The sequence below is a fragment of the Cottoperca gobio genome, chromosome 4, assembly GCF_900634415.1.
Source record: "Cottoperca gobio chromosome 4, fCotGob3.1, whole genome shotgun sequence".
NCBI lineage: Eukaryota > Metazoa > Chordata > Actinopteri > Perciformes > Bovichtidae > Cottoperca > Cottoperca gobio.
In genome coordinates this window covers 3,386,886-3,410,367 of record NC_041358.1, presented here as the reverse complement: position 1 = coordinate 3,410,367, position 23,482 = coordinate 3,386,886, and the positions used below count along the sequence as shown (strand labels likewise).

General features: G+C 40.1%; 1 protein-coding gene across 1 annotated transcript in view; it reads right to left on the bottom strand.

The window, feature by feature from the left end:
• LOC115006701 (uncharacterized) overlaps positions 1-23,482 on the bottom strand; it is a 64,275-nt gene that overhangs the window by 2,964 nt on the left and 37,829 nt on the right. Inside the window, exons 10-15 of the mRNA XM_029429112.1 lie at positions 23,156-23,214; positions 22,019-22,083; positions 13,031-13,168; positions 4,287-4,329; positions 2,284-2,398; positions 1,450-1,552 (exon numbers count right to left, since the gene is read on the bottom strand). Coding sequence (XP_029284972.1) covers positions 1,450-1,552; positions 2,284-2,398; positions 4,287-4,329; positions 13,031-13,168; positions 22,019-22,083; positions 23,156-23,214 — 523 coding nt within the window. The remainder of the gene's footprint in view (positions 1-1,449; positions 1,553-2,283; positions 2,399-4,286; positions 4,330-13,030; positions 13,169-22,018; positions 22,084-23,155; positions 23,215-23,482) is intronic.

Sequence of the window (23,482 nt, the reverse complement as noted above, 5' to 3'; positions counted from 1 at the left end):
AGTAAGATCTGAAAACATGTTTCAGATGGATCATACGCCACAAAACAAATCTCTTCATCTTCCTTTACGTGAAGCGAGACAGGAGAGACACTGCAGGAGGAATGTGTATAATGAGACAGGGAGGACTAGGGGATGTAGTTACACTCCCTAACATAACATCTGCATTTGTACATATTCACATGAATAATAACTTTAATAACGACTATTCTATTAAGATGTGTCACTTATTACACCAGCGCAGTCTTATCACTAACACCTGAACTTTTACTTTTGATAAGTTATAATGCCTGCTGGGAAAATAATTCACTAATATTCTTAAAAAAAAAAGAAAATTCACGTTTCCACTGCCACAATCTTTATGTATCTGGAGCGGTCAATGGATTACCTTTTTTATTTAATTAATGTGCTGAATTGCTTGGAAAAGCCCCACAACTCAACAAACATTATGGTGGCAGACGAGTAAAGCATTGAATATAATTATCAAAAGGTTGCATTAGAAATCAATACATTTTGTTATTTCCCATCATTTTCTTTCTTTGTCTTTGTATCAGGAAACATAAGCCTGTCAGGTTTATAACATGGTCTGTCAGCAGAGGTGGACCAAGTACTCAGATCCTTTACTTTAGGTAAAAGTAGTAATACTACAGTGTAGAAATACACTGTGTAGTAATACTACAGTGTAGAAATACACTGTGTAGAAATACTACAGTGTAGAAATACTAGTGTAGAAATACTACAGTGTAGAAATACTAGTGTAGAAATACTAGTGTAGAAATATTACAGTATAGAAATACTAGTGTAGAAATACTAGTGTAGAAATACTACAGTGTAGAAATACTAGTGTAGAAATACTACAGTGTAGAAATACTACAGTATAGAAATACTAGTGTAGAAATACTACAGTGTAGAAATACACTGTTACAAGATTGTGCATTCCAAATCTAACTTAAGTAAAATACAAAAGTATGACTATCAAAATATACATTAAGTACCAAAAGTAAAAAGTACTCATGCTGAATATCAGAATAATATATATGATATTATTTGTTTATAATTATTGATGCATTATTGTGTTGCAGCTGGTAATGGAAACGTTTTATATATATATATATATATATATATATATATATATATATATATATATATATATATTTATATTAGTTTATTCAACTTTTCCTTTACCATTGATCCAAGTGATCAATAAAGTTTATCTATTATTCTGTTATTAAGTTCTCAAATAAATGTAGTCAAGTAAGAAGTACAATATTTGGAGTAGAAATATAAAGTAGCAGGAAATGGAAATACTCAAGTACCTCAAAATGGTACTTTGGTACAGTACTTGAGTAAATACAATTAGTTACTGTCCACCACTGTCAGTTTCCTACATTAAGCATTACATCAGGTCCCATCTGTCTCTGTTGTGAGGGTGACACGTCACAGTGCGCTCACCTTGTGGCCGAGCAGACGTGATGTTTGTTGGGCAGCTTTCTCTCCCAGGCTTTAGACAGCCACTCCATCCTGCTGCCCCACAACGAGCTCACCAGGCCATCAACTGGAAGAAGCACACTTAGTCTTATACACTTATTCTTATACACTTAGTCTTATACACTTATTCTTAGTCTTATACACTTAGTCTTATGCACTTAGTCTTATACACTTATTATTATACACTTAGTCTTATACACCTATTATTATACACTTATTCTTATACACTTAGTCTTATACACTTAGTCTTATACACTTAGTATTATACACATATTATTATACACATATTATTATACACATATTATTATACACATATTATTATACACATATTATTATACACATATTATTATACACATATATTATTATACACATATTATTATACACATATTATTATACACATATTATTATACACATATTATTATACACATATTATTATCACTTATTATTATACACCTATTATTATACACCTATTATTATACACTTAGTCTTATACACTTAGTCTTATACACTTATTATTATACAATTATTATTATACAATTATTCTTATACACTTATTTGTAGACACATTGCACGCATGTTGGTGTGAAACCTTCTGTTGACCAGTGGAATAGTGGGACACCATTGGCAAGATTGAGTTTGCTTGTGCATGTGCATAAGACAAAGTAAACAGGCTCCCACTCATAGATACATATTGTTTATGCTAAACTAAGCTAAGCTTTCTCACAATGTCAACCTATTCCTTTAAACATGTAAACATTGTAATTGTCTGGTACATGACTGGTAACAGAGTAAACTTACTGGTGTGTTTCATGGCAGATCCCATGATGAGGAAGGACACAGTGACACTCATGGCTATGAACACCTGGATCAGGTCAGCCACCCAGGCGTACGCCCTGTAACGCTCATTAATAATCTACATCGTGGAGGGTGATGGATGGAAATGAGGACACAACAAGGAAGAAAAAGGGAAGGCATGTTGTTGTACTCTAGAACGTCTTCAAGCTAGTTTGGAAATAAACTGCACCCTCAAAAAGGGAATGTTTTTATTATATGTAATTGGTAAAACATTTGAACCACTACGTACACTATGTTATGGAAGTGAGAAAAGATGTTCATGATTCAAGAACAGGTGAAAAAAAAGGTTCAGTCAAGATAATCTTTCAAAATTCCTATTTGTTCATCTGTAAAACAGAGTAGGGAATTAAACGTTTTGCAGGGATTTTTTTAAAGATACTTTTTTGTTTTCATCTGTGAAAACAGTCGGAGAGGTGAATTTTTGTTTTTGCCAGGATCCTTTTTGTGTCTGTTGTTGTAATACTCATTTCGGCCACAAGAGGCTGAAGTGCACCACTCCCCCCTGTTCTAAATAGGACTAAAGCGTTTATGTTTTATTCCAGGTGAGTTTTAATTTCTCCATGACTTTAAACACAAGGTACTGTGATGATATACTTAAAATACATTTATAGCCAAAAGTAAGACATGACAGTAATGTCATTCAGTAAGTAACTTAGAAATATTATCCTTTTTTTTTGGAATTTAGAAAGATTATCCTGACAAAATCTTTTCATGAAGTCATAAACAGAGATAAAACAACTTAGAGCAGACTTTATTGATAATCTTTTCTCACATGCCTCCTGTGCCTCCGTAGAGTGTTGCTGCTATGATGATTTAGCATGTCAAAATACATTTTAGCAGCTTTATTCTCCTGAGTTATATTCCCTTTAAAGGCCAGCTCCACTCTGCCATCGCTGACTACCAATTAGTTTGTCAGCCAGGCTCAGCCAGCCCCTGCAGCTAATAGCTGCATGTTACCATTAGCGGTTGTTAGCTGGGTAGACGCACTGTTCCCTGTGTAATTGGATCCAAACAGGCTGACCACATGTTGCTGCTAGCCCTGCATGTTGCTATAAGAGCACATATAGGCCTCTAACACATATACTGTATTATGGCTTTTTAATAGGCACTACGTACAGCGTTACAGAGGCACTGCGACACAATGAAAGGAACGGTTAACAGAGATCCAGAGGATTATCACTGCCAATAACTAGTGTTGGTGTCTGGTGGCCTAATTGTGTGATGCTTTTACATGTTTTTAGGTGTTTCAATTGACGGTGTAACCCGGTGAAAGTGGGGTCCCGAGAGGTTTTCCTTTTGCGGTGCGAGGGTCTGAGGACAGAGGGTGTCTGTCGTATGTTGTGCAGTCTGTAAAGCCCCCTGTCACAAATGTGGAATTTGTGACAGGGGGCTGTATAAATACATTAGATTTGTCTGAACCAACAGCTTCTGAGGTGCCAGTAACAAGTGGTCAAACTGTCTTGGTCCGGGTATCCGCTGGCTAGAACCGGAATTCCAGAAATGTTTGGTTGCAGGATTGTTACCAGGCTGACTCATATCAGCAATTCAGGGGATAAAAAACATTTGCAGGTTGGCACCATGAGAAGTTCAGGAAGAAAACTGCAATTACAAAAGCTATGTGGGTGGAAGGAATTAAATGAAGTGATTTCTTCCACCCAGCATAGCTCTATGTGGCCTTAGTGAAACTAGCGGTCTTGATCAATCATTATGTAGTTCATACATTCACAACATATACACAGTGTGATTCAAATGTCTCCCTGCCTTTCATGAAGGCTAAGAGGGAACAAACAGTGGATTAGGAGATCCCAGCTGAGCTGTGGACCTTTAAGTGCTGCTTCAATAGTAATAATTAATTTAACCCTAAAAGTCTGTAATGACATAAAACATTCTGAGTACTCCACAATGTGCTCACAATACAACCACGCCCAGGGAGCGTGGAGTCTTACCTTCGTCAGTGGAATGGTTGCAATCTCTCCAGCTTTCTCAGACCTGAGGGGGGAAAACAAACACAGTTATTCAGTTATTAGGAGATGGCTGATGAACATAAGCCGAACGTGGCATCAAATCTCTCTGTTAGCTGGCCAGCTCCCAGCCTGAGCTCCTGGGGAGATACAGGGATACTACAGAAGGGGGAAATATTGTCCTAAATATTAAATGAGGCACAAAGTGTTGTAAAACATATGACAGGGCAGGGCTGAACTTAGTGTTTCCATTTTAAACTCTAATTCTGGCCATTTGTCTACTGCTGGTGTAAAGTGCTGTAGGTTTCATTAGTGTGCTTCCTTCTGCTTTCCTTTGCTGCACAACTAACAGAACCAAGACCGTCACTCTAACGACTGGGGGGAACAACCGAGAGACTTTCTAAGTTTAGAAAGCATGAACTTATGGAGTGACAGGTGAACATTGTGTATCTGAATCTGCTGAATCCACAGCGAGATATTTCCTTATAGATATTCATGACCCCTAGAGGATACATCCTAAAGATTGTGGAGACCTCTGAGCATTTTATGGAGTGTCTCCTCATATCTTCCACTTCCACCAAAGACTTGAAAACTAAAGGATTCAGTGTCGTCGCCCCCCCCCCCCCCCCCATGAGAGATTGTACGGTGTTTGGTGTCCATTTAACATTTCATCTAGCCCTGCCATCATGCACAATATTTAATCCTACACAAAAAATATAAAATGGCATGTTCCTGTGTAAAGCTCTTAAACGTGTTTTATGAGTCAGAGTTGAGGAAGTAGTTCTGAGCTCAGGAACGACAGGACACCTCAGAATTAATGACCCTCAGCCTTTTCCCTCTTATGTTTGAATAACCTGCTCTATTGAAGAAGATTTATGGCTGTTTGCAGTCAGCATTCTAACACACAATGTCAGTGATCCAAAATACCCAATATGACATCACCTTTGTGTATTTAAGCACATCTTAACAAGTACAACTCAAATGTTTTCAACACGGTACAGTTTTATTCAAGTGTCAGGACATTCAGAAGGATTCTTCGAGGACACTTCTTATGGACATGGCGTAGCCTTCAGTATAGCTCCAGCTGCTCCTCTTCTCTGCTTTGAGCCTGCGAACCTCCTTCCTCTTCCTCTCCATCTCATCCCTGTACTTCTCCAACCTCAGGCCGATCCCCAGGTTCTCCTGCAGCCACAGCAGCTCTCAGAAGATTTGAATGTTGCTGTTTTTCATGAAAAAAGGAAATATGATTAGCATAGAAGGAGGTGTAATATTAAGGAGAGACACTAGAGCGTAATAGGGTTTTCTGACATTTTATTTTTAAATATGTAAATGAGGCATTCTCTTATAAAATATGTGCTAATTTGCATACATTTCAAAATTCGGTTACATTTTTAATTACATTTTTTATATCTCTTTGTATCGTTCAGAAAATAATATCAACAGCCATTAAACAAGTCTCCATTTTGGCCATGTTATTAGCAATAACATGGTGTATAAATGAGGTTATGAATGATACATGAACAAACCCCTCTGTAATAACCCTTCAGAGAATAGAGAGGACGGGAACATGAGGGGTTTGTAAGTGCTGCTGAAGTGCAGATTTCTGCCTCTTTTGGATGTTTTCTTTCCACTAGTAAGCAAATCAAATGAAAGCACAATAGCCCAAACTCTCAAAATGTATTTAATCTCACCCTAAATAAGTACATTTCTATTTGAAACACATGGAAACCAATGAGATACATACTTTCAGAGTCTTCAGGGTTGCTTTTCCAGTGGAGGGGCGTAGGATGGAGCCGTTTGGGTGGCGCTCCTCTTCGTCAGTCTCACTGTCTGTTCTCTGCTGCTGGCCCCTCAGCTCAGAGGTCAGCCACTTCAACGTCCTCTCTTTGCAGGCAGCAGAGCTCAGCCTCTTTGCAGACCCATCCGTTGCTCCTTTTTCACATCACTCGAAGTGAATCTGGGCTTTGTGATGGGCTCCTCCTCCACCATCATCACCTTATTCCAGTGAAGCCTCTCTTTCTTCAGATATTCTTCCTTTTGTTTCTCCAAGATATTTTGCTCATTCACCCTCCTCCTCCCCTCCGGTTAAGTAAAGGCAGCTTATAGGAGAACTGTTGAAGCAGAAGAGTTAAGGAGTTATGCTCTTCTGCTTCTGGAATGATCAGTGTGTCCGTTTAGAATCATGTTCATCATTTTTACAGTTAAAAGTGCTCCAATGATTTAGAATTGCAATTCAATAAAAGTGGGGGACTAGTGAGAGACAGTCCGCCACAGCTGCTGCTTGGAACACACACTTTCTGTTACAAACGTTGTAGTCAGTGTTATTTTGTCAGACTAGTTGAAGTTCTTCCAGAGTCACAGAAAACAAACAGCTTCTCACAGGCTGATTTCTCACCAGCAGGGTGACGTTATGCATTCAGCCATGACATGTGGTGCATACATCCATGTTGCCCCAGGATGAAATGTAATCACTTTGGTGATTCCTGAATGTTCCTGTCGCACCATCATAAGGTCAGTTCTCCATTTGTCCAATTCCTTCAACCTTTATTCAAACGTGGAAATACATTGAGCTAGAGATCCTCGACACCAAGAAACACAAATAAGAGACGTCTAACTAAGGGATGTTAGAAGAAGTTTACATTCTAGTATTCTAAAGTGTTAAAAATGTTTTATACATATTTTTTAACTGAGCTTTAAATTGCCAGATAATGTTAAAAATATTTTTCTTTACAACCCCCTAACCCTAACCCTGACACGGTGGACATATAAGGAATCAACAGCCCTATGGTACAGTATTTTTAAAAAAAGGTGATACAATTAAAGATTTCTTTCCTTTTTAAAAACATATTTTACTTGGACAAGCACCATTAATGTTATATTTATGCTTTGTTGTTAGTATTTTCAAACCTTTAGGAAAGAAAAGGATTTAAGGATGACTACAAACTGATGAGTCATCATAGACCCCCTTCATTCTCTCCTCTCCTCCGCTCTGTCTCTGACTGTAGGTATGTGCGCACATGTGTGTGTGTATGTGTGTCTTGGGGGGGCGTCTTAGGGAAAACACTGCAGTCCATTTAATACATATGTCCCATAGATTTCAAGAGCTTGCATTCAACACTACACTTCCTTGGGACCTCAGCTATACACCCACCAAGTGTGAAGTCGATCGGAAGAAGGATTTCTGAGAAATTCAAAGGACACATACAGACAGACTCCTTCCATGTGGCTTAGATATGCATGGAATGGGCTGGGAAGTCTTCCACCCGTTGCTGTATTTGATGGCAGCTGGCTGTCCTGGGGTAAGGTGCTGACTCGCTTGTTTGACCTCGGAGAAGAGTTGTTGTGTCTAATGCCAAGCTGGCTCACCTGACACCTGTATTCATCTGAATGCCCTGAATGAAAGCATGGAACTCTCCTCCTCATTCATCCTGCTGAACAGGATAAGGTTACAGCTCTCACTGTGGTGTGTGCTGTGTTTTCATTGTCTAACCTTGGTGCTGCAGGTATAAGGTATACTCTGCTGTCAAAAGCATCGCTCACATGATGTAGGTTTCTCCGGGTCATATAGTTTATAACACAAACTGACTGAGATGGCAAAAACTAAAATACTTGTTTGTCTCCAATAGTCTTTCCATCCTTATAAAGTATGTGTTGTGGCTGGAAGGTCTGTAAATCATAATCATGGGTCTATACATTAAGATGAATAAAGGTTAGAGGTATCGCAGAGAATGTCCTCTCCCTGTGTGTAAGTTAGTGAAGCTCAGCCTTGATCAACTCATCATACTAGATTTAATGACGTCTCTTGCCACAAATAAAACAACATTGATTTGAGGTGAAAGAACACCGTCTGAGGCAACATCTTCTTTTTTCTGATTGGAAGACAGCTGCGGTAAGAACTCAGTCTTGGTGCATCTACCAGGTGAGCTACCAGGGCGCTTCCTGGGGCAACATTTTTAAATTAGGTGGTGTCAATTACCTTTCCAAGTAATGAAAAAAAGATGAATTGTGCAATTTTTGGTTGAAATAATCACATTAGCTCTCCTCAGTCACTATTTGACTGTATTTAGGGTTTGCATAGCAAACTACTTAAAGAAAACAAGATTAAAATCCCCTTCACAGTTTTTAGAGAAAAGGTAAAAAATCCCAAAGCATGACTGGCAGCAAGAAATGTCTGGAGACTAAGTGCTGACGAACTTCCAACATTTTCAAATGCCACAATTACTATTTTACATTTGAATCTGTCAAATTAAACCACAGATGAATATGCCAGTTTGTTCTCTGCAGAGGTTGTGTTAGCGTGCCTTTAAGGACTAAACAAAAAGCACAGGTTGATCCAGGCCAAACGCTTGTACGACCACAATAATCTCATTGTTCTCAGTGTTTACGTCTCGTCATCTCTCGGCCACATTTCTGATGACTTGGAATCTGGCTTTGGAATCTGGGCATCAAGAATGACAATGAATGGACTGTATTTATACGGCGCTTTTCCAATCTGTGCGACCACTCAAAGCACTTTACATCACATGTCAGCATTTACACCATACAAAGTGCCACCTGCTCATCAGGAGAGATACACATTCACACACACACACACACCGTTGACCATGCCATCCGGAGCAATTTGGGGTTCAGTATATTGTTGACCGCAGACCGGGGATCAAACACAGACCCTTCGACTGGTGGGGGACTCTACCTGCTGAGCCACAGCCGCCGCTGGAAGAATGATGACCAACTAACTTCTATAGAGCATGTTGCACCTGTCACCTGGCCATGTCGCTTCACACTGTGTGACATCAGAAACATCAGGTCTTATCTGACAGTATGTTTTAATTCCTCTCCCTATTGCTGCTCACATTAAATTCAAGTCACAATGCTTGCCTTGTGGCCACGAGCAGAGCAGAGCGTACCTGAACTCCCTCGTTCAGGTTTATGAGCCTCTCGTCTCGTTCATCAGTCTGCATTAATAATGAACTGTTATCTTTCAATTAGCTCCTACAACTACCCCATACCTCGCCCTTTCTTTTTTCCTTTTCAATTTAGTTGCTTGTTTTTGCTTTGGTTAAGTTTTCTGTATTTTTTGCTATTTACTTTGCAATAAAGTATTACAAAATAATGTACTGTTATGTTTCAATGAATTTCAATTGATTTAACTTAGCTAGGTACATGTTGTGTAAAGCTGAAACTTCATCATGTCCCCTTCATCCTTACATTGCTCTAAAAGCACAGTGCTGCTGCTTCAAAAGACACAACAGATGAGCGGAACAACAAGCCGGAGCTCCTTTACAAACAATGCTACGTCCACTAGGGGGCACTGTTGGTCTGTGAGAGGCTCTGCAGACAGGGCGAGCAGAGAACCTGTCGCTGAGGTTGTCTCAGCCATGTGGGTCACAGGAGCTCTGCTTTTTAAAGAGATGAACGATGAACGGTGATGGGTAGGGGGGGGGGAGGGGAGGGGGGGGGGGGGGGGGGGGGGCGGGGTAGAATAACAGAAATAAAAATTTATACCAAGCAATCAGAATGAAAAATGGTTGTTCTGCAAATCAGTGGAATGAAGAAGGATTTAATGGAAAGGGACGGCCTGAGCCAGGGAGCTATTACCATTCAAACATGCTTTGAAATAATTAGATATTCTGTACAAGAGCTGCTAATTGTGCACATTCTCACAGTTCTCTGCTGATCTATCATCACTGTCACCTTTGGGTGGCAACGGAATAGCATACTGTACAATGCTGATGACAAAAAGCTAACTTATTATCAGAAAACTGAAGCTGTTTTATTATCTCAGAATGGGAAAGGACAATGTGATCGTACAAAAAGAGCTCCGTGACTGCCAAAGTATTTAAGGGCTGAGCTGATGTCAATGGATGTTATTTTTCGATGTCATTCTTCGTCAGATAACAGGAGACATTTGGAGTAGTGGCTTTGATATGCTGGGTTTTTATTATTTTTTTATTTATATGATGGGTTTATTTTAAATAGTACATCACATCCATATTTCCAGCCTACGTTATCTTTTATTAAATCTGCCTCTCCATCTTCCACAGACTCCAGACAAAGTGAGGGAGCAGACCTGGAGTTGGGATGTTCTTGTCAACGGCTGTTTCCAAGGTTACAATGAACTGTCAAGCCTCAACCTTTAGGCCAGAAGGAAATCTCTAAATCTACAGACCTACGACAACCGAGCTAACTACCGCACTGTAGAATCCCTCAACTAAATAGCTTCCACTCAATACAAGAAGACACATTCATTGGCTGCAACTCATCTTTAAATGTATACTTTTCAGCAACCCTCACTACCTATAACGGTGTTTGGTACCATATTCCACAATATATCATTTAAGGCAGGGGTCGGGAACCTTTTTGGCATGGAGAGCCATAAAAGCCAAATATTTTTAAATGTATTTCCTTGAGAGCCATATATTTAATAAAATTGAGTTTTAAGTATATCACATCTCCGAGTACTGAAAGCGTTATCAGTGTTTCCCCTACCATTGTCTGTATTGAGCTGACGGTGTATCACTGCATCATACACCAGGAAGCGCTGTGTTGTAAAGCTCTGAAGATGGAACATGTAATAAGCACCGTAACACAGACAGGAAACTTTATAAGAGTCAATGCAAGTCTTTTCCTGAGGAGATACATTCTGAACATAGCGGTGCAATGGCTGAGTCGAGGGAAAGTTCTGAATAGATTTTTCGAGATGCGTGAGGAAATCTGCCCGTTTTTGGAAGCAAAGGGAAACACACCACAGATCTCTGAGACGATGTGAGATGGACTGTTTGTGCGACATAACGAAGCATCTCACTATTAAACCTGCAGCTTCAGGGCCGTGTGATCACGGACATGTGTGATGCAGTGAGAGCCGAGCTGCCTGTGGGAGACTCGGATGCATTAAGGAAACTTTGGTCACTAAGTGTTTCCAAACACTGACAAACATCTCCACCGCTGTGTACCCGACTGCACATGAACTGCTCAGCAATGCGTTTGCAGTTGACATGGAAACAGCACATGTGAACATCCAAATGGAACTGATTGACTTCCAGAGTAACGCCACACTCAAGGCAAAGTGTGCGCTGCAGTTTCCAAGCTTCACCCCCGAAACGATGCTTTAATGTTGACCCCCCCCCACACACACACACACACACACACACACAGTTACAGTCAGAAACAGAGTGGAGGAAAGGAGAGGGGAGAACTAAAACAAAATCCGCTGCTAAATGTTTTACTTTAAAATGACACAGTATAATTATATATTACTTGTTAAAAAATGTCAGCTCAAAATTGTCTGTGAGCCATATTGCGTTATCGAAAGAGCCATAGGTTCCCGACCCCTGATTTAAGGCCTTCTACATGATACGTCTCCCCTCAAGAACCTTGAGACTGGAATAACTTGCCTTCAAACATTCGATCCTAACATCATTTCACATGTTTAAAAAAAGGTTTTATCATGAGTTCAATTGTACATATTTCATATGATGCGATACTTTACAGTAAATTATATATTTTTTGTCATCGCTGCTGGGCAAACATTGCACACGGCCTCTCTGATGGCATCAAGGGGTTGTGTTCATCAATGTGTTCTTCTTTTGATGTGTGTGTGTTGATTGTCTCAGCTGTAGTACGTCTGTTCAATTGTTGATTGTTGTTTTGTTTTTCCTACTTTTTAAGGTCTTTGTTTGGTTTCTTGTTGTTCATTTGTGTTTGTTTTGTATGTTAACTTAGGACGCCCTTGAAAACGAGATGGTTCATTTCAAGGGTTTATCCTAATGAATAAACGTGAACACACACCAGCTGATGAGGACTGTGTAATATGCTAAGTGGACCTCGAGTTGAAATTGTCTGCCAGCTGCTGTTTACAAGGTCAAGAAAAAACTGTCAGCTTCAATAAAACTAGCAGTTACATAGTTTTGCAATGAGTTTCAACAAAGGATGCAAACAGTTGTTGTGACTGAAGACGGTTTTACTGATAGAAGAGGATAAATCCGTTTTCTGTTGAGAAGAAAAGCCTGATTGCTTTATAGCTGTGCTCTGCACAACCCACTATTAATGCTTTGGCTCGGTCCCAAGATCATGTAAGGGCTTGTTCTCGTCAGCCACAGCGTGACCTCTGGAGCATTTGCTCCTTTATTTTGGTTAATTTGATCAGGTAACAGCAATGCCCTGCCCTGCACTGCGATATTTACAGTCAAACCTTGGCCTTCAATCAATAATGTGGTGGGGTTCATTACAGTAAGTTACAACGTCATCCAAACAGACTGTTACCTCTCCAAACTGCTGTGCAGAGATGGAGAGAGATGAAGCAGTTCTTTGGCTGAAGATATCAGAGGGAAAGCTTTACTCTGGACTGATGCTCATATTCATCAATTTCTTTTGACAAGGAACATTTTGCGAATTTTCTATTGGATTGAATCAATACATCTATTATATCACAGATCACAGATAGCTCTGCATGCTCCAGTCAAATGGACTGGAATCTGATTCCAGTTCAAACCAGTTCAGACAAGCCACTTAGTAGTCATAAACCCTAGTTCATATGAGGACTGCGGAAACATAATTGAATCAACTGTAAGAAATGTCCACTGCAGGGCAGGCTTAGACGTGCCTGACCTTAATGACAGAAATATGTTTAGGCAGCAATAACTTACAGGCTACAGAAGTAGGTCTGCGACTAAATGATTCTTGGATTTGACGAAAGGCACAAAAGAGGACAAGAGATCATTGAGACTCACTCTTCTAGTGAGATGTTGGAGTACAGCAGAGGGGTGACGGAGGAATGAGGAGCAGACAGACTGCTGGGGTCGAGCTGGGCTGCCAGCCGCCTCTCTGGTATTGACGTCTGGGGCACGATCTCCAGCACTGCCCAGCACCTGAAACACATGGGCAGATGCAGATTAGTATCACATGAACAACAACATTCATTGGAGCACGTATACCTTCACCTACGTCACGCCATTGTCAATATGCAAGCTCCAACTAATTTGAACAATAAAATGATGTCGTCACATCACTGACTTTTTCCATATCGGGACATTTTTGTCACAACAGCTCAAATAAGTAAATAAGTAAGTAGGATTTTATTCATATAGCACCTTTTAAAACAAAGCTACAAAGTGCTTCACAGGGAAAAAACATACATGTACAGTTATACACAGAGGACACATATATAAATACACAGGATACAAACAGGGCAGGCAGGTCGTGCAATAACCCTTGGATTTGCGGCGGGAGCGGGTTATGAATAAGAGACCTTGGTCGGGTGATCTGAGTGGCCTAGAGGTGGTATAAGGAAGTAAGAGGTTGTTGATGTAAGGGATAGACAGTATCTTGAAGTCTATTCTCTATTTAACGGGGATCCAGTGAAGGGCTGCGAGGATGATGTGGGATCTACGATTGGGGTCAGTTAGTTAGTAAATGAGAAATTAATTCTCAGCACTTTAATACACTGAACCTAACTATTATAAAGCAGATACTTATTTTTAAAACAAGTCTACTACTATATATTGAACAGCCACTAATGTTACTGCTGTACAAATGTTTGTGCCTAAACCAATACAATCTTGCTTTCTTTAGGATATATGGAAAGCATATGAAGCTGAGCCTACAAGAAGTTCTTACATGGTTATTGGCTACTTTCTTGGTAAAAGGTTACACAGTTGGACAAGATCTAACAACACAGATAGCAACTTAGTTTTCTGATACTCTATTAAACAAATGATTTGATAGAGCATGTTTTAATGTCCAATCACAGCGCAGAGGGCCGAGTGTGTTATGAGCAGCCAGCATGAGCTGAATGTCTATTACATTATTGGCTGTTCTGTGCTCACGTAACAAGAGCTTGAGCCAATGGAGCCACTGGAGCCGCAAGCCATCCAAACATTCCTACAAGATGTGGTATCTCATTGTCTCATTGTCTCATCTCATCTCATTTTGTCAAAAGATCCTATAGTGGAAGAAGCAGGATAAAATAATTGTTATGGTGCACAAAGACAAAAATAAAAAATCATGGGTAGATTTCTATATAATGGTTTGAGATTAGTAGCCAGAGGACAAGCTTCAATGTCTAACAGGAAGAAGTTTCCCAATTTAAAAATGGACAATTCCAGAGTTATTATTATAATATAATAATATAACTAATAACTATATAAATTATCCTCAGCATAATGAACTGCCGTTCATGCGTGCAAACCGTGACCGAGCAGTTAAGGAGCTATTCTATACAGTATATGGTTGGGAGGTGCGGATAAAGGAGACGCTACAGTGCTTGCTCTATGGGCCCCATGAATGGGGAAGAGCTGGGTCCTTTTATACATGGCAGTTAAACGGGGCCCTGCCTCCACCGCTGTGTCCAGTTCTATTAATACATCTATGGTCCAACCACACCACACACAAGCAGCTTTTAAGTGGAAAAGCTCTTATAAACACATTGTACACAAGTTAGAACTACCAACAGATATTTAGTCGGGGGAGACCAACAACAGAGCTGAAAGACGTTCAACAGGTTGAGAGAAACAAGATTCCAAATGAATGCTAATGTTGCTCTGTGCCTACTGTTTGCTAACATGTTAGCAATATCAAGAGCAGCGTTAACGTCTATTTAACATGCCTGTGTGCCTGTGTTGTTTGGTCGTGTGTAAAGGATTACTAAAACCAACTATCGTGTTGCCACAAACTCACAAACATTTTTGACATGTTGAACATGTTTAAATAATGTCTTCATCTCTGCTGCACCTGATCATTCCTCTTGTTTAAACAAAAAACTGCCAAAACAGATTGAGCTCATTTTGACTCTTTTTATGGAGGTGTTCAAGGGGGAATGTACGGGAATGTGCGGGAAAAGTGGAGGGGGGTTTTCTTTGGAAAATGCTCCAAAAATAGCATTTCCACAATGAGACTAATCTTTGTAAAATATGAAGTGAGAATTGCTTACTGTTAGATAGTGACATTTAATTCTTCCAAAACATACCTTTGCGAGGTAACTGATTTATTAGTTTATGTTGAGAGGAGCGATTTCAGTTTTACCAGGGTGCCCTATTTAATTCTGAGACTTGCTAAGTGACTGCATAACGTTGAAGGTAAGGCAGTCTTACTTCCAAGCCTGGCTTCTCTTCTTCCCTTTTGGAGAATGAGACAAGCCTGTCATGACACTTACTACTTTTAAAGCCTCGCAAGGACACCATCGTGAATTAATTAAAAATCACAAAACGTGCTCCATCAGGAAAACAAGGCAGTCTTTAGAAACTGACAATGTCTCACACAGGCTATACTTGACATTGGAACCATCACTCAGCTCTGCGTGTCTGCTGTGTTCTCTACTGTATAGCAGGTTTATTGAAACCTACTGAAACTCCTGCTGATAGACTTTTAAGAAACAAATTTCAAGAGCAAAGCCTTTTCAGACATTTACATGACTGTGTAAATTTAGTGGTTACAAGCAGTCTATTTGTTTATTTGTTGTTTATTTGTCTAATGTTAACTTGCTTTAACTCTTCATCTTTAATTGTTTTATGTTCTTGTGGGTATAGGTGTGTGTCCTTATTCTGTAGCTTCCTGGTGTCATTTGCACATGATCTAATGAGGATCAGATGCAGGGCTTTAATGGAGTGAAGGAGAAGCTTTTCATTAGGTATACATCAGCTGTGGACTACAGATACTGTGAGAATCATTTTCATTTATGAAATATGCAAACTATTGTACTGATGCTCCTGCTTTACCCACATGTGGTGAGCATGTTTTGTAATCTACTGTTTCCAAGGTCAAGAATAAACTCACAATATCATCCAGATTCACATGTCAAATGTTCTATAATTAGCAGCTCAGATATGTGTATTATGAGAGAAGATCATGGCTGACCAGAAGTCCCAAATCTCCAACAGGGATTCCCTCTTGGATTGTTTAAGTCTGGTGGAAATCAGCCTGATAATGCTTTAGGGCACAGACAGTCTTTGAAGGTTTTCTAAAAACAAAAGCGGGGGAACTGGGAAACTGAGGATGAATCACAAGTTCTTTGTTTGAAACCAAAGGCCATAAAGTTAGGCTGCAGAGAGAGAAAGCAAGTCATGGACAAGTAAGTTTTCTTCTCTCTCTGCGGCACTGGCTGTTGGTCTCTTTGAATCGGCAGGGCAGCTCTGAGAGATTTATCCATTCATTTGTTGTGGATACGCTCGAATGCTCCCAACAACACACCATTTCTATTTTATTCTACTAGTCTTTCACTCTGCTGGGTGGCTCAACAGAATTATGTCCCTAGCGATAATTATCAATCAAAATGATGGTCTAAAAAATGGAGGCAGAGGAAATTGCTTACCAGGACGTCAAGCAAGAACAGGACCCCAAAAAGAAGTAGTGTGATAAGAGAGAGAGAGAGAGAGAGAATTGAGAGAAAGCAAGACGACAGAGAGGATTTGCATCCGTGCAGTGTAAGCCACAGTGACTTCAGACAACTTAAGGCAAAGTGTGCAAACGACAAGCCTTTTGAAGAACAAATCACCTCAATTAAAATGCTTCACATAAACGTCTGAGTTCAGTTCTTCCATCATAGATTTGAGCTAATAGATAATATGGAATGTTTTTAAGTCAACAATAAGTCTTTCCAGTGAATGACTTAATGCTTTCTTTTTTACTAAAAGGTTCTACACCCTAATACTCTGGAAAACATCTTTTTCCTCAAAGTGTGTGGCTACAGTTTACCCACATCTCGATCATGTCTATGAACTTCTGTGTCTACACAGGATGCGTTCAGACACAGCAATGACTGTAGCTGACCCGCGTTTTAGCAGCACTCAGAGCCCAACACACAATCCCTCTAGTTATGAGAGTAAAGCAAGCATTAAAATACAATTCAAGCCGTGCTTACGCTCTGATGGCTCGCTACAAGGCCTGTGTAGATGGGTGAAAGGATTTCAATTGAACTGCATCCGTTTCGCCAGGCGTGCGTGAGATGGACGTCTGAAACGCTTCCTGTGTAGACAAGCTGTCAGTCTGCACAAAGTTCTTAAGTGGCTTAGCGCTGATTATGCACTATCAATCTTGTTGAAATACATCCTGGTTAAACGAACCAGGGTATGTTCGGAAATAACTAGTTTGTAGAACACGATTGTATGACAGCATCTGAAGGCAAGAGTGTTTATAGCTTCTACAAATGTCCAAGGTCAAAGGTGGAGAGAAAAGCCTGCTGTCATAGAGATAAGCACAATGCCATCATTGTTAAAAAAGGGATAACAGCACATACTTCAGGACAGATTCTTGGTGCTGTAATTGATTGTTCACATGAAATGTGATGGAAATAGTTGTGTGAAGAATGAAAAAGCATAAGTAAGGAGTTCAAATCCAGCATACTTTCTTAACTCTGCATAACTGGCCAATTGCATGAAGTGGGCATACTTATCGGATGCAGCTCCAGGTCTCATACCAGAACGGTTTGTGGGGAGGGGGTTTCAAAAGCTGTTTGATGACCCGACAAGTACTTCATTTAAAGCGTAAAGACCCCTGAACGTAAACTTTGCCAACCAACCCAACACCAGTAGGAGAATATAAGCCCCATAAAAGGTGTGTGCACTAATAACTGCATTCACTGAGGTTTAGTGCCTTGTGAGGCAAAATTAGTGGACTCTGCTTTCATAAAAGCACAATAAAAAATAATTGTTGTGTTACACACAGTCTTCTCTTAAAAGGCTATGAACCATGTGGATGGGTCGGTACATCACAGGAGTGAACCGTGAAATTGTATTGGGCCTTGATGACTATGGTCTTACAGAAATGAGCTTGCAAGTCATAGTGAGGGCCTCTTTGTGTCATAATGCTGACCTTTGACAAAGGCAAATGAAGCTACGAGACTCTACAAACTCACTGAGACAAATTGCTTAAGAATCTTAAGCACTATGCTTCCAGAGATGCAAAGCACAGACTAAGGTAGATGCACATGTGTACTAAAAAATAAATCCCACTGAAAAAAGGGGCAAGACTAATGGTGAATAGAGACACCCTGATGCATCCATCAGATAAAGCTTTATGAAGGGGGAACTTCTGAGGAGATCTTCCACTAAGGATACATTGGTTTGAGCCATCAGTATCTCATGCAGATCTTTCTTCAGAGCCCCCAGAGGACATAGAGGACACTTCTGTCCGTCTCAGACAGATTCACCATGGTGGGACTGCTTGGTACCCACAGTATTCATACCACAGGCAGAGCAGCCATACAGTACTAAGTGATGGCAGCCTTGCTTTGTTGCCTTGAGCAGTGATTTTTAACAAGGCACACCAAAGAACAAGCCAAAATCTGAAGGCACACCTGTATTCATATCTGGGCAAAATACCCTAACAGTGTTTCCTTTCCTCCGCTCTGTAGGTGTGTGCGGGAGGAGGGAATGTGAATGCGCAAGGCAGGAAGAAAACAAAAAACTTGAATTTCAGAGCGTGCAGGGTTCAGTTGGGGGAATATATATGTATATATGCTCCGGTGCGACGGCTGTCGGAGAAAATTGATTAAAAAAAAAGAGTTGGATAATTTCCCACAGCACACCATCTCACAGTGGTTGAAAATCACTGGCCTAGAGGGACAGAGTAAGATTTCAGCTAACGTCATCTCCTCAGTGGGAAGGGCATCTGCCGAGAAGAAGCATGAGGACTAAACAGGTGAGATTTGTCTTTCTGGGAAGATGAAAGAAGCTTCCTTGCTTCTTTTGAAGGCTGCCGTTTGCTCGACCAACAACTGCTGGTCAGGGATGGATAGCTAGCCGGTTTGTTACCAGGGGGAGCAGCCGCGTTGCTTACTTCCCTTTCAGCTAGTTGAATGTCAACAGACAAAAGAGCTCCCCTGCAAAACACCTTCCAGACACAGAACTGGGGGGTGACAATGCTCAGTCAGCTTCCTACCTTTGCTTGTAAAGCTTAAGTACTGTCAATACATTATGCAGCACTTCCATGTGATATTTCACAAACTTTTGCAAAAGCACACAATACACATAAAGCCCTGTTAGAGCGTGAAATCCATGTCAAGTAGAGCACTTAGTTGAAGGCTCATCTGACCATGAATTTCTTGAACTAAAAGTAAAAGCATAGTTTGGTTTTTGGCAGTGCATGTGTTGACCTAATGGCTCTGTATATGTGGTGAGAAAAAGCACTGAAGAGCACTGAAATAACTCTGAAATGTTATCATGAATCGATAAATGGAGCTCCCCTGTGAAAAAAACCTGCCATTATAGAGCATTGCCTTGCCACGGAACACTGCTTTCAGAATCTGGTGTGTAGGTTGGACACAAAACGAAAAAAGGCAGCCTGAAGCTCATAAATCTCAGAGAAGTATCACAGATGAGAAAGACTTATTGTGTGGAGCTGCTGTAAGTTGTTTTGCCAGAAGCTGATCAGTAAAGTACAGCAAAGGTCAGATGCAGACAATCGTTGGGTATAGCTCAGTGAAATGTGTCATGGTTGTGTATCATGTGCAGCAGTGCAACATACTTTTCTTTCTTGTGCTTTTCTGTTCATTTTTATTAAAAACACATTTTAAAGATGATTTTTTTTTGCCTTTTTGTCTTTATTAGACAGATAGACTGGAGGAGAGAGAGAGTGGACAAAATGCAGCAAAGGTCACGGGTCAAATTCGAATTACTCAACCTTTTAAAAAATAAAAGAAACATCTGAAAGAAACAAATTGAATGGAGGTTGAAGATCAAAACCAAGAGCAGATTTGATGGATATTGCATCACATATGAACCTGCAGAATTTGATTAATATTGCGGTGTTGGTTCGTATAAAAGCTGTTGTGGGGTCTTAGTTTATTGGACAAGGTTAAGTGTTATGCCAGTCTTGTTTAGGCTGTGGTTGAGATGTAAGGTATACAGTGTCAGGGGATCAAAAACACATTCATTGATGTGTGTTATCAGTATAGTGGTAGTAGAGGAGTGGTGAAATGTGTTGAAAAGCAATGTAACATGGCAAAGAAGGGAGAACAGAAATGAGCCTAGGAGAGTTTAAGTGCGCCTTTACAAGATATCAGTGTCCGTGGAAGGGTTTTAAAGTAATAGTATAACAATGAAGTATCCGGGTTGTTGAGAGATATTTTACAGTATTGCCTTGTTGGGATCAAACTTAAAAAGCAATGTATCCTACACTTACCATAAAGCAACTAGAAAGCAACGTCTCAAGAGACCTCTTGAGACGTTGCCTGCCTGATAATGGTGACTCCACACCCAGAGTTAGACATGCAGGCTCTCCATTAAAACTTTAAAGCCCAAGCCCAGATTCCAGGGTGAAGTCACTTGAGTTATTCTCTCAGACTTGACAAGGCTTCTCCAAAGCCACATAAGACATTATACAACGGTTTTCATAGGCTGGGTCGGACTCTCCATGATCAGTAAATCGACTGTAAAATCGGTGGAGTGGAGTTAAAGTTTGTCCATTCTTTTCTTTCTCTCTCTCATGAAACTCGACCTCTTTCTCACTGATTGAAACAAACACACACTTTGCAAAATATCCACAAATGAAGGTAAATGTTGTCGACTAATACTCTGGTAGAGTTGGATCTAAGTTTCTATAGAAGTACACATATATATCCAAAAACAGCCTTCATCACAGGAGTCACATTTGTATTGTACATATGGCCGCTGTTAAGGATTGCTAGCCATATGTACTGAAGAGAGTGAGGTTTAATACCATTGTAAAGAAGTGCAGTCTGACTCCAACTCCATACCCCTGAGGCTTGGTTCTATGTAGGCGGCAGGAAATAGAAGTTGAACTGTTCTCCCCAAATGCACCTGTCTTATACTCTTCAGTTGCAAAACAGCTTTCAGGAGATTGTGGATGGTCTGCACTCTCTGCTGCATGTGGACTCCTGCTGATGCTGTTACTGTCCGTTCTCCTCAAACCTCTGCTGATGGTCTCACAAGGTCCTGCCTCTTTATTTACTATCAAAGGTCTCTGTCTCTCAGATGGTCCAGCAGTGATGTGCTCAATGTCAACCATGGTCTATCACATGTCAGCATTTACATTTTTCATTATTTCATTCTTTTACATTGTACTTTTTCAACCCACTCACACTTTCTAGGCATGATAGCCTTCAGCCTTCATTCCAACCAAACAGTTTCACATCTGCAGTCCACAAAGCAGCCTGCTACTCCCATTTGAACTATATATAATATTAAATATATATGGACCTCTTACACAAAACCCTTGTTATTAGATCATACAGTCTGACCGTACAAGGTTCTTATTGCTTATAGAATCACCCAATAAAACATTATTTCTAACTTATAAAATGATATAACTTATAAAATCTTGTCCTTGTAAGGACTTCAACACGTTACACAATCGAGACCTCTTCATGATGGCTGAAACATACAGTACCTTCAACCTTATCATTACTGTGCCTAAAACAAAGCCACCCCCAACATTTCCTGCCTCCATAATCCATAACCCCTCTGCCTGTGGAGAGGTTGTGGCAGTTATTCACAGAAATAGCAAAGTGTCCTGTTGTGCTCCTCCTGGGAGGCAATACACCAGACACTCTCCTGGGGGGGAAAGTCTGTGCTATGGTTCATGAGTAGATTCAGAGGGGAGTTCTTTCTCTCGCAATTTCCATAGAACACGGCTTAAAAAGAATTATGACTCTAAAAGATAATGACAAGTGAAAATGTGCATAAGCCAATAACAGTTTATTGTCTGGTGCTTATTTATTAACAAAGAGGTTACAGAGCAGGGCAGTAAGAGAATGATGTGCCTACCAGAGGATGTTGAGCACAGTGCAGGTTGTCAGACCTCCAATCACTGCTCTCCGAAACCACAAGATCTGAACATAAAGAAAATATAGTGAGCGACATCCTGCTCAAACTGAGTTCCAGCAGAATTATGTAAAACAATAACACAGTATGATTAGATCAACATGGTACACTACCAGAGAAACCCCATAAACAATAATATTGAATCAGCCAGCCTTAGATCTTACACCTGAACACCGCTGAAGAGAACTCTTGAGGCATGTCAGTGACGGTGGCACTCTGTGATTCTCACCTTGTATGTTTTATGTAAAATATCTGTCTTCACAGACAATGACCTTAAAACAAACAAATCATGTCTGTCATGTGATGATAGATTTTGTGGTGGTTTATCCAACTCAGATGGAGGCTGTTGTTTATATGAAGCAGAGTATGTTATGTTGACAAAGACGTTGAGCAGCAGGCTGGTAGCAAACAATGACAGAGGGGCAGGACATATACAGGATACTTGTTTGTTTTGAGGCATCCAATTGTTTTTATTCACATTTAGAACTTGCACATAAAATAATTTGAGTGGAAATTCTGGCTGGAAAATTTGAAGAAAAAAGATTTTTCTAAAATGTTTTTACACTTGGCTGAGGTGGAAACGTTGGTGTAACCATGATCAACTTATTGTGAGTGTTTATCGTGATACTAGATAACATCCTTTACCGCTCCACCCCTATTGAAGACAGCCCACATATCGACAATATACTGTAGATACCCTGATCCTGATTTTACTGTTTATGGATAGAAATATAGAAATATATATATAGATGTATAAATAAAAATATGATTTTGAATGCATTATTCCGAGACGTGAGCCTGTCAAACATAAACTGGAGCATGTGCCTCAGGGAGAGCTGTGCCCTCACCAGCTCTGCTGACCTGACCAGTAAACACTCACCCAGCCTGCAGGCAGGGTGAGTCCCCCGGCAGGACATGTGAGACCAAGCCAATGGGAACCAGCAGTACTGACCAAATGGGGTATTACAAAATAAGTGGTATTTAAAGTATATTCCAAACACTGAATTCAATTGATACATTCAGCACATTGAGCATACAGATCAGCTGAGAGCGCAGGACGTAGCAAAGGTCTAGATTTACCTGTGTTTTGTTGTGTGAGATTTGTGAGAAGAGCAGAGGCATCACGTTTACAATCCCTCCTGTTGGGACAAAAACACAACCGCAGGTCAATGTGATGTCTGACATGCTTCACAACACAAGACACAATAATGGTTTTGTTCCCGATTATCTTGTTTTTATAATAATTGAAAGCCAAAATCGTAATTGAACAAAGATTTGATTAATAGCCCAGAGCTTGAACCAAAACAAGAGAGAACTCAAAATGCACTTTATTGTTAATTTATCATTGTCAAAGTAAATCACATAAATGATAGGAATACAGATTTCATTGTGCGACGTCAACATATA